The sequence below is a fragment of the Pollachius pollachius genome (assembly GCF_949987615.1).
Source record: "Pollachius pollachius genome assembly, chromosome: 15".
Lineage (NCBI taxonomy): Eukaryota > Metazoa > Chordata > Actinopteri > Gadiformes > Gadidae > Pollachius > Pollachius pollachius.
Genome location: NC_136948.1, coordinates 17,368,709 through 17,381,411, shown reverse-complemented (window position 1 = coordinate 17,381,411; position 12,703 = coordinate 17,368,709). Strand labels below are relative to the sequence as shown.

Genomic DNA, 12,703 nt, shown 5'->3' with positions numbered 1-12,703 from the left:
AAGTGGCCTTTGACCAGCATGCATTAGCAATTAGCAATCCCTGCCCTTTTAACCCCATCTTAACCGGAAATAATTAAGATCCCAATTAAGATTCCAGGTGTTGGGTTAAAAAAACAAAATCCTAATTAATTTGGTTTGATGAATTTCAAATACTTTTTACTGTCTGATGCGACAAGTCCACTGGCACCGTACCCTGAGGCGAACATTCTGTTTACATCAGTGACCTTTTGAAGCCGCCAGCAATGCACACCTTGTCGGCCGATAGGGAGACGCACTATCAAAGCCATCAGACCTTGCAGGATTCTGACCTGAGTTAGATATTTATGCTTATTTTCAATAGAAAGGTTGGCTACAGGGTTCTTCATTTGAACAGCTGCTCTGAGCCGTTTGTAAACCCATCTTGCTCCTCCGATCACATATTTCCTCAAATGCATATCACCACGCATAATGCATTACTTGAGGTAGACGTTTAACACAGGTTCCGATATTCAGGGGATCACACCGTTCATACTGCAGTTGTCTTGGGAAAGAAAAAGTCAAAGGTTTGCATTTTGTGAAAATGTAACAGACAGCAAAGTTTGTGTTTTGAAAATGGTTCTATTTCAGTTGACCAGATTGTCTGATATCTTGATAACTTTGTGATAATCTGAATTTGACCTCTTGATTGATTTCATAAATAATAAATAGTAAAAATGATGAAAAACCCAGACAAAATAAAAAAAAAGGTTATTTTATAGTTTCTTCTTCTGTTCTACTGCGATAGTAGTCCAATATCACATTGAGAGTCCAGCGTATTGTAATGCACATTTAATGCACAAAAGTTTTGGCCCACTTCCCTTTGACTCCTATCGATGAAAACAGGGTACATCCAGTTTCAATTTCCTCAGCTCTCTCTTTTCTTCCATTTTCTCCAAAATCCTCGTACATTTCTTTGCATGAATGGTCGGAAATCCATTTAGGCCTATAGTGGGTCCATAAAAATCGTGTCTCCTTGGAAATAAGTTTGAAATACATTTTCACACATCTTGAGAGATCCGAGCTCAGGAACCGAGAAACCATCTCCTTAAAGGTGTCGCTTTTCACATGAAGTCTCGGGAGGACAGAAGGACAAAAGTATTCACATGGATAAACTTCATGCAGCGCAGGGTGGATGCGTACGTCCCTGGATAGCCACTCCACCGTATGTCTCCCAAGTTCCCCCCACCGCCGCTGGGGGTCCCGTCAGAACCGACGCCCTCACACTGTACTTTCCATCACCCACTCGGAGCTCTCCAAAGAGGGCTTCTCCTCCTCAGAGTCATCGTACTGGAGGAGCATGCCGTTGACGGACACGCTGCGCTTAGTCCAGATGTTGCTGATCCTGCGCGGGTAGCTACTGACGCACTGTGCGGCGCCCGCGTGGCCCATGTCGAACGAGTGGCTCCTCTTGGGCTTGCTCTCCTGGGGCAGCCCCAGCAGGCGGCCCAGCACGGTGGTGGACTCGGCCCTCCCCAGCAGGGGCTCTTTGTCGGAGGGCGGCACCACCGCCACCGTCATCATGCCGGTGGTGGTGACGGAGCAGCCGGCCGCCTGCTGGTGCTCCTTCACCGTGACGCTCCGCAGCTCCAGCGAGGTGAAGGCGCCCAGGAGGTGGTCCAGGTGGGGCCGTCCTTTGGGGCCGGGGCCGTGCCTCCTGAACTTGCTGATGGGCAGGGTGCTGCACTCGCTGGCCTGGAGGCTGTACTGGTCGGCGGGCCCTCTGTCCAGGGAGTTGGACGAGTTGGACGAGGACGAGAGGCTGCTCTGGAGGGAGCCGCACTTGAACTCCACCATCTCCTCGTGCAGGACCACCACGGTGGGCTTGGCCAGCGGCTGGGCGCCGTTCAGCCGGCTCAGCCCGCCGTTGGTCTGCGAGTACGTGTTGCTGACGCTGGGCAGCTTGCTGGCCGGGGCGCCGCTGCCGGTGGCTTTGTAGCGCACCATGAGGATGACGATGAACACCAGCAGGGTGGCCACGATGACGCCGCCAATCACCAGGATCATGGTCCCACCCAGGAAGCCGCTGTGGAGGGACTGGCACTGGGGGTAGTCGTCGGTGGTGGCGAACTGGACACAGCCCACGACGTTGGTGGCAGTGAGCGTGGTGGCCGTGTCCTCCCAGATGGCCAGGACACACAGGTCGTACTGCATCCCCGACACCAGGTTACTCACCAGGAAGGCCTTGTTGGCCATGGGGATCATCCTGAGGAGAGGGCAGGGAGGAAGACGTCGTTAGGCACGCCTTAGCATGAGCAACGTGAACCGCTCTCTACATGCGGAGATGTTGAGGGGCAGGGGGAAGACGTGTGCGGTTTGATGACGTAGCTAGTTATGGACATATGAACCTGCTTATATTAACAATTCCATAAGGCTTGATGTGTTACACTATTCTAGGTCCATGACGGCCGTCCTGTTCTGACAAGTGTTGAGTCGCTTGTGCTAGAGGTCTTTGACATGACCCAGTTTGGGAACTACTGGGTTAGCGCTTTCATAGAAACCCCCGATGGGGAACCCACTAGCGAGGTACACCAAAGAAACCTAACAGCTTAACTACTTGAATCATTAGGAGGTTAATGCTCATTTTGCGTCTGATATACTGTACATGTGATACATTATTAGAGAAATTAAATAATTATTTTGTCTTGAGTACTAATACTTTGAGTAATCCATTCTTACAAGTTACTTAAGCCATTGTGTAATACATTATGAGAGAATAATTAAATGCTGAAATTACCAAAATGCGTTTTCAATCCAATTGTAAACTCCTTAGAATAGCAACCATTTCTCCAACTGAAATTGAAAGTCCTTGCTTCTTTTGTGTTTCACATGGGATGCCAATCAATGACATGCTAAAAGAATCACTGTTATTTCCATGGCAACAGATTTTGATGGATGCTTTCATCTACCGAATCCATCTGTCCAACACCAGATATAGCAGAGGCAGATTAGATCTGTAACCACCGACAGACATTAAAGCCTGGCTAAGGATTTAATTAGCTTGAAAAAAAATACACCAGATCCTGCCTTTTAATTACATTGCAAAGGTAAGCCAGGCATTCCAGAATAGTTTTTTTAATAAATGACCTTACGCCCCATTTAAAGGACAAATCCAATAGCAATTAGCAATTAGCATTCAGGATAGAGCCTGAATAAGATTGTAATTATGCCTGCCTTTTTCACTGGTGTATAGGCTGCCATGACGAGCCTGAACAGTCAAACATGCTTTGCTATTAACTTCTAACTCCTCTCAACCTCGCTCAGTAGGGTTTCTAATTAGCCAAGAAATGCATTGTTTCTCAATTGCATTGTTCAATTGCCATTGAAGCTTCCTCTGGTGACTATGCTAATTGAGAGGGAAGAATGGAATGCCATTAATACTGCATTAATGACTTTTCTATTTAATCTATTCAGTTGGATTCTGTGGTCATTAACCATACCTGAACTCCTCCAAAATAACTACATGACTCTGCATTTTATTGATTCATTTGGTTGTTTGATTGCCGGTATGATTGATTGACATTTTTAATTGATTAGTGTATGCATTAAAACATGTTGGAGTATTTTCATCTTCTTTTTCTACTACATCTCCTACTTCTTCTTACAAATCTATCATGGCTTCGACGTGCCCGCTGTGTGTAGTGTAAGGTGGCCGGGAAACAGTCGTTACACATCGCTCTGTGATCAGTATTTGACACTCGATCCCCTGTGCATTGACCGCTGGGCGCTGGAGGCACGTGCATAACAAGCTCTGATCGCACAGCGTGGCTACGTAACCAGCAGACCCACAGAGCGCTTTGATGGCCTTCATTGTTTATTTATGAATTGTCTTCTTCATTATTCAAAAGGAGGCGCTATACATGTGTACATGCATGAGCTCACGGCACAAGAAGCGATTTTCTTTTCCCACCCAGCAACCGAGTTTAGACCATGACGGTGTGGCCCAGATTGATTTTTACTGCTGCCATTGGGCTGGTCCGGGGGGGGGGAACCACAATTGAGGGGCTTGTTTTGAGGCCCATGAGGAGAAGAGGGGAAGGAGTGCAGTGGGGAATAACCAGCTTCTAGCTTAGCTTCTTTTATGCACTCAAACTGTACCCTGGCGCTATCGAAAAATTATCTAATTTGCCTTCTGACATTCAAAACCCAAAGGAAAGTGTAGCCATTACACAAGGTAGCACATAATCGATATCTCATCGGCTGCGCTGCAGTGGGAGCCTGGCATTATAAGTTTAATTGAATAGCTTAATGTTATAGCCGACAAATTTATCGATATTGTTCAGCGAAGGGCACAGAAGTTTTCAGTTAGGGGATACAGACTTGCCATATAGTACTACTGTAAGTCCATTATCAAATTATGTATATTTAATATATTTATGATGCTATATTACTATAAAATATAAAGTGACTATTAACTTTTGTCATATTTTTAAGACCACAGCATTCCAAAAGAAATATGACCTTTATGAAGCTGCTCACCGAAGTCATTAAGATAAAACCGTATTAACGACCCATTCAAGTCTTGATAATTGTTTTCAATTAGCTGAACAAACCGAAAAGTAAGGATTAAGAAACTATGAATTATAGTTTCCGAAATTGAACTCAATTCTCTTGTAGGCTACTGCAATATACATTTTTTCTACAATATATAGTAGATCCTAAAAACGCCACTAAGCAACTATTGCAATTTAATGATAAACAGATTTTTATCAGATTTTTGTGTAAACAAATCGAACACACACAACAAACTAAATCATGTGTTTTGCGGCAAATTTTCACTACATTCCTTTCTCCCCAGAGACTCAGAGACTCTCCTCGCACAGAAGACCGGATAAACACAATCAGTGCATAAAAATGATGAGTTTCAACCAGATACCCTGGACAAAATAATAACCATCTGAAAAACGGCACAAACACAACCTCATTCTTATCTCAGCCGCAGCCAAAAACCAGCTGCCTTACTGCATCGCTTCTGTGGACGGCATCGGCTGCCGTCTCATTTTAAGGTTCATTTGAAGGGGATAGTTGTGTTGGAGGTTGGAAGGGGGAGGGGGGTTAAATAGCATGGCGCTAGTATTAGTGTGTATAGTGGTGTGCGCAGGCTTTTAATGGGATACATTATTTGCTGAAGGGATTCATTAGCATTCGATCTGGAGTGATTACAAAACGAAAAAACAAAAGAATAGAAAAACGAAAACAAAAAGCGTTTTGGCTGTTCTATTCCTATTGTGATAGGGTGTATATTCTTTTTTTAAATGTAGCTCTACATTCAAATGACTGCAGAGGAACTATTGTTAGACTTGCGTATTGCTTCTGGTTTTAAACTGGTAAATCCTCAGATTAAAGGGTAATTTTCTTTTCTCTTGTGCACATAAGTAAATGGTTTTGCTGTATGCAGGTTAAGGATTAACATTCAGAGCATGAAAAGTATTTCTTAGTCATTGCTATCAGTTCTGGCAGGGTAACCTATGTAATAACCTTTCATAATTAAGTTCCTAACATGTATTAAACACACCATGCTAAAAAAAGATTGAGTCACTGGAGGAAGGATAACGCCATTAGAAACAGCATGTCGGAGACCAAGTGGAATAAAAGAGGGGGCATCATTTGCAAGAAGCTGAAATTGAAACTGCATTAAAATGCTATGGTCCCATGGTATGCTGTAATTTAAACGCTTATTGAGTTACTCTATCGCTGTAACATTAGTGACTGCACATTTTTATTTTCTGAATGTGCCAATGCTTGCAGCATCATATCAGAATCACATAATAGGAAAATTACAAATATTTTAGAACATGATGTCAATATCCAAGCCCAAATATGGTATTAGACACCTCATTCATTCTGAAACTATCTACTATCCTCCCTCTAAGACACCCATTTACCCTTTCAAACCTTTTCTTGAATGATCTGAAATAATCAAGGATGAGGATGAAATAATTAAAAGGATAATTTTACCAAGCCGGCGTCTACCTGTTTGATTTTCTTGATTTTCACAAATAAAGAAATTCTCCAACCTCAGGACTTTTGAATTAATTAAAACAGGGCTTTTGCCCACTAATATATCACACACATGAATCACCAATTCAGTGTCACAATGAAATGGCACTTAGTTCCAGCCACAGCTGTCCATCTCACCTGTAAATGAGCACTTCATCCTCAGAGCAGTTGTACTGGAGCTGGAACATTTTGACCTTCGGGGTTGATTTGCTAACGATCCATTTGATCAGGGCAGAGACCGACGTCACCTCGGACACCGACACCGTTTTCTCAGGGGGGGGCTTGGGCTCGCCCTTACTAATCTTGGTGGAGCTGGTGATGTCAGAGAGGCCGGACTTAGGCTGCGCGGTGCGGTTCGTGCTGTTGTTCAGGTGGGGCAGTTGGATGATGGAGAGCTCGATGGAGGCCGTGGACTCGCCGGCGGCGTTGGCGGCGATGCAGGTGAACGTGCCGTAGTCCTTGGCCGTGGTGATGGCGATGTCCAGGGTGCCGTTCTCGTACACAGTGGCGCGTGACGAGTTACTGATCAGGCGGTCGTCGGGCGCCACCCAGTGCACCGCTGGCATCGGATCGCCGACGGCCTTGCAGCGCAGGCTAGCCGTCTGGCCCTCCAGCACCAGTAGCTTGTGCGTGTGTTGCGTGATCAACGGGGGCTCGCAGACAAACTCCTCTTCCCGAACGGACCAAAAGTAGCGCCCCTTCAGGGTGGCGGGGGAAGCGCACGTCTCCATGTCGTCCTCGCGGTCCAGCCTGCGTAGCCACAGCACTTCACAGTTGCAGTGCAGTGGATTGCCCCCAAAGCTCAGGGACAGCTGCGGGGCGAATGGGGTGGTGTGCACCACGCTGCTCTGGGAACGGCTGAATATGGGGTCCGGGGGTAGTTTCTGCAGACGGTTGGAGGTGAGGTCCAACCGGGCTAACTTATCCAGATCGGTAAACGTCCCCTCGGAGATGTAGTTAATGAGGTTATGGTCCAGACTCATCTGGTGCAGGTTGACCATCTTGCGGATGGTTTCCCAAGGCACGCTGCGCAGGTTGTTGTAGGACAGGTCCAGGTCTTCCAGGGTCAGCATCAGGTCCTCGAAGGCGACGTTGGAGATGCGGTTCAGCTGGTTGTTGTTGAGGATCAGGTGCTGCAGGTTGACCAGGCCCCGGAGGTCGTCGGGCCCCAGCTCCGTCAGCCTGTTGCTGTCCAGGTGCAGCGACCTCAGGGTCTCCAGGTCGATGAAGGAGAAAGGCTGGATGGAGCTGATGGTGTTCCGGGAGAGGGTCAGGTCCACCAGACCGCTCATGTTGGCAAAGTCCTGCGTGCTGACCTTGAGGATGAAGTTCCCGCCCAGCCGCAGCTCCACGGTGCGGCGGTCGATGTCCAGCGGCACAAAGAGCAGGCCTTTGGACGGACACAGCGTGCCCAGGGACTCGGAGAGGTTCTGGCAGACACAGTACTTGGGACAGGCATGGGCCGTCATTACGGAGGTTCCCAGGAGCAGGAGGCTGATTACCACTTTGTCCATGTTTGCTTATGGAAGGGGACCTGGGATGAAAAGAGAAAAAGAGTTGACAAATGTTTTATTATTAATGACTGCACTCATTCATTCAATTATTCATTCAATTTTGATAAAACTGTCCTTTGAAGAAAAAAAACATTCAATTATTATATATATTTTTATCAATTTATAAATGACCACTAACTTCGACTAACTGAATACATTGATGTTACAATTCTGAGCATTTAAGGTTAATGGATAAGACCTTGATTACAAGGACCTAAGCAGCCGGGATGGCTATTTGCAATGAAGCTGATGCCCTATAAGCTGCAATAAAACTTTGACAATTTTTTTTAATTTGAATTTACACCATCCATGACGCATCAGCTAAACTACCTGAATACTTGCGTTTTTAATGCCAGATAAGTAAAAGCTGGCCTTCAATATTTATGGTGCTTTAACTGCTGGTTGGAAGAGCCATGTACAATACTTCCATGCATGGTCTCATACAATTTGGATATTGTTCTTCATGCACCATTTGTCTCATCACACTTGGTTTGGCCCGAAAGATTTAGCAGAATGTTTGTATCATCAATCCTCCTATACAGTCAAAACTTTTCAACCAGGTATTTTTTTTCAACCCTTAAAAAAAGTATTATTCATCGAAAACCCTGCCTGCAAGCAGAGTCTGCGCATTCTTCCAAAACAAAATATATCCATAATTCAATTTTAATTTGCACCATATGAAGCGTGGTTTGTTGCTTGCATCCATTATTCAATGTTAGACAGGCTTGACACAGTATGAGTGGCTCTTATCTGCCTCTACTTCTCTGGAACAAGCCTTTCATGTAGAAAACCTTGGTTTCAATAACTCCTAATTATGAACGCCTATATACATGACAACCCCCCTCCTGGCTGATACCAGTTTTGCAATTATACCCTGTAGCGCTGATAAAACCCTACTACACGTCAAATGGCCATGAAGCTAAATTGAAGTACTGCAATATTGTGAATGTGGAACATAGTTTCCAAGCAATGAATATTGGAGCAAATGAAAGTCAACATAAGTACATTAATAATGCTGCATTTTCTTTACCGTTAATATATATATAAAAAATTACGATGTTCAAAGCCTTTTGCCTTGAGTGACCATAACAGGGGCAGAACAGCTTCAACAACAATCCAAAATCCATACCATGGTTCACTTTTAGCGAGTGAACCATGGTAAAAAATTCATGCACAAACCGTCAGTTTACTTTGCATCGTAGTCGATAGCTTTGAGAGAACATGTTGACAAGATCCCTGGCTGTGCACTCAAAATATTATGTACATGTTGCTGTTCATCAACTCTCAACATCTAAATTGGATTCCATTAAAAAGAAACATGCATAGGTTGGTTAGGAAAATACTGCTACATTGTGTTGAGCGTGACCCTCACAAACACTAAACAACCAGTATGAGCCATCTGAGCGATAGTGGCCTTTTATGGTGACAGACTTCTCAGAATTACTCATTTTCACACATCTCTTTATCCCCACAAGGGCAGCAAAAAATATCTAGAAATATATTTGATATGATTTTTTGTTAAGTCTTTGAATCATGAATAGTGCTGGTAAATGTGACATTTGCACACCTTATTTGCGTGTGACAGCACTGTTCTCTGGAGTCAACCAAACCGCAGCCTGAAACTTTTGGTGTTTTTCTTTCTCCTCTGATTTCTAATTGGGTGTCACACTGATGTCCTTTCCGTGGCGATTGCAAGCCAGCCAATCGCACGCAGAGCTCACAGAGAAGCTGTGAATTGGCATTTACAACGCCACAGCCTTCATGTCAACAGTAGAATCACACAATGATATACGATTTTTAAAAAATGTGCAAACAAAACAACTTTGCAGTTTGCACGGACCCGATCCAAAGCAGCATAAACAGACAGACACACAACCACACGCACACACACACTCACACACACACACACACACACACACACACACACACACACACACACACACTCGATATTAAAACCATAGCCCTCAGGAGGGATGTCATGCTTCCATTTTTAGGTCTCCTCTGAGCATTGCGCCCTGAGGGATACTGAATGTAAATACGTGGACTGCGTGCGGCCGCTTTGATCCCTGGTTATTAGCTTTGGAGGACGGCCCCTCCGCCTCAGACCAGCTGCCGCCAAGGCCCCGGAGCACCATGAGTCGGCACATCTTTTACGAATATATTAAAGGTTACGCACAGTTCAAATGCAAGTGTCTATTTTATATTCCTACTTTAGCCGGCGTTCTCTCGTTATTTCCCATAAGTCTCAAAACCGCATAGAAGGGCTTGTGATCTTCTCCCCGCATGAGTTGTCCATACAGACGCCTATACTGTATGTGTGTATCCACTGGTCCTCCATAGGTTACCAGTCAGTGGGTTACTGTTAGCTCTTTTACTGTCTTAGACAACTTGTGCTCCATTTCTCTGTGCATTCCCTGGTCCCTACATAGGTTCCCAGTGAGTGTAGAGTTTTGTCTTTTACGGTTTGAGGCTCCCGGACTGTATATCTCTGTATATCCACAAGCCGTCCATATAGGTTACCAATGAGTGTGTAACAGTAAGGTCTTACACGGTCTTAGACACATGTCCTGTACATCTCTTTCCTTGGTCCTCCATAGTTTACCAATGAGAGTGTTACAATCCAACGCCATCTGTTATTGTTGTGTAGAAACATCGATTTAAGTTAGGCAAGAGAGTGGTTGAAGAAAGGAAGAGATTCAAAGAGGGATAATTGGTTACACTTTACAATACCGGTAGACTAATTGACCATTCATTGACATTAGTTAATGGAGTAATAAGCATTAACTAACATATAATGAGTGTTATAAGATCATCATATACAGGAATGGTGGATATTGAGCTCTGAGCTTTTGTTAGACAAGGTGATTTTTTGAACCAGTACAGCTGTATTGATATCTGTCAGACACATCTGATGCAAATAGCTTCCCTCCCCACACAGATCGTCCCAAGGTGAGACTAACAAAGATGAGCATCTTTCAGAGTGATTCATCCAATATATGTGTCATGTATTCATGTAATTGTTCCTAATTAAAGGGAATAATTAGCATAACCACTCATCCATCAGTTTGGGCAACAATACACAGATCGTGAAGTGGATGGATTAATTTAGCCGTAACATTTTTTTATAAAGTGTCAATGCTAGTTCAGGGACATTATGTGTTTGTTTGTACTTTCATTGTATATTTTGTTTTTATATTTGTCTACATTCCATGTTACGTATTGAGGCAATAGCTCCAGGCGTGAAATTGCGCTGGGAATTTCAGAGCTAAACTAGTTCCTGTGCCAACATGGGACATTCTGGCAAAATATGAGATTGGATTATGAGAATGGAAAATGGTAGAAACACACAGCTGCAAAGTGCCACGTCTTTGGATGTCAACCAAGTTGGATTCTGGTTCAATTCCACGCACGTTTGCCCATGGACGCACCCCCGCACACACAAACACACGCATTGAAGCCTCCTGGAGGAGTGAGCGGCCGCCTCTGCTGATTGGATCAACCAGTGCACTTCATTCTTCATTGGGAGGCGTTTGAAATGGAATCTCCGTCGCCGTGATGGCGGTTATTCGACGGAATGGAGGAGGAAGGGGTTCATACATCTCAGCTAACCTGCTCCCAAATTAAAATGGGGGACGGGTCATCATTTAACAAAGCAAAGCCAAGGTTTCCATCTGCCCTTCCTCAGGATCAAGTGCTCATTGGTGAGAAGCGTGCAAACCCTTTATCAATAGTAACGCCTACTTTCCTTAAGGAAAACAGTGAGCACGGACGCAGGTCATCAAGCAGCCACTCTGTGTCGGACACCTCAAACTAATATGCCTGGCACGTTTCCAACATTGAAACCCCTAACCCTTTGTCTTGCCACTACCCTAAGCCAGAGCTTTTCTCTGCCTTTTCTCCTTAAAGGCCTCAGCATTAATCAGATGACTTGATTTAGTAATAAGCAGTGCAGCAAGTCGGAGAGACTGAGCAATTCTCTCCATCCCAGTAGAGTTCTGCTAAGTCCCCTGTATGTGGGTTGTCTCTCTTCCACCATGTGCAGGTGTCAGTCCATCATCCATTTGCATCGTTAGCCCGCCTCTGCAAACCAGCTTATCCACCTCATCCGTTTCCAACAATGGGTGGCCTGCCACAACCATTTATAATCTTTGTTTGGTGGTCAGTCTTTCTCTTTTTCCTCTGCTGACGGTACCTCTGCTTGATTAGGAATATATCAGTATATTGCCCATCAGTTATATTGCCCTTCCCTCTACTTGAGTCGCGTTTTCAGTGTTCCTGTTAGTCTGATCCCATTGTCATTATTTGTTGCCACCTTGCGGTCTTGGGACAGGTAAGAAAGAGGCCTCTATACACTTGCATCATCATATATTGGGTTAGGAGTTTAGCCATCCACTGTATTCTGCGGTGAGTTTAGGTTAGAGTAGGTGTGTGGTTCTAGCTTGCAGCTAGGTTAGCGCTGTTTTCTTTTGATATTAACCTTGGCAATGCTAAAGACCCGGGTGCATGTCTTGTGGTGTTGAAAATAATTATTTCATGTTTTATGTTCACCTCTATACTTATCCCTCAGTCAATACATTTTTCTTGATCACCTGTTGCTTCTAGACCATTGTTCTTGTCCATTGCTCATTCACTATCCCCTAAACCCAGCCATTTTCCATCTAATACCTCCACCACTGCCCCTAGACAGTGGGGTTGTAACAATTATCGAATACACACATACTCCCACACGTACTACCCACGCAACTACAAATACACACACTTAATGCGGTCAACACACTGTCGCCCTCGCCGTTAAAAAAATGATAACAAACGGCAGAGGTTTCGCCTTTGAGAGCCAATCTCAGCCATGCAAAACAAACGCTAATTAATTTGCACTGCCTGAAGCCAAAGGGTAAAAACAAGTGTCCTTTCTCGCCATTGTCTTTGTAATTTGTTTGTTTGTTGTAACATGCACACTTTGCCATCTCTGCCCCTGCATGTGGCCCATCCCCACCCTTCATCTGACAACATTAAATGATTCCCTGGTGAAATAGGATCGTGATAACAACACTGTTTCTATTTTGGCTTTGTTTTAAAGCTCCAGTACTCCAGGAGTTCCTAATAAACAATAGATTTCCAACAGACAAGGATGGAGT

At 44.6% G+C, this 12,703-nt stretch overlaps 1 protein-coding gene across 1 annotated transcript; it reads right to left on the bottom strand.

Annotated features, from left to right (window-relative positions):
• Nucleotides 1–1,236: 1,236 nt before the first annotated feature.
• Nucleotides 1,237–7,529, bottom strand: LOC307087093 (leucine-rich repeat and fibronectin type-III domain-containing protein 2; the record flags this gene model as incomplete). Its single annotated transcript, XM_079752540.1, has 2 exons — nt 1,237–2,221; nt 6,154–7,529. 2 exons carry the CDS (start codon nt 7,527–7,529, stop codon nt 1,237–1,239), a joined length of 2,361 nt encoding a protein of 786 aa, XP_079608666.1.
• Nucleotides 7,530–12,703: the final 5,174 nt, after the last annotated feature.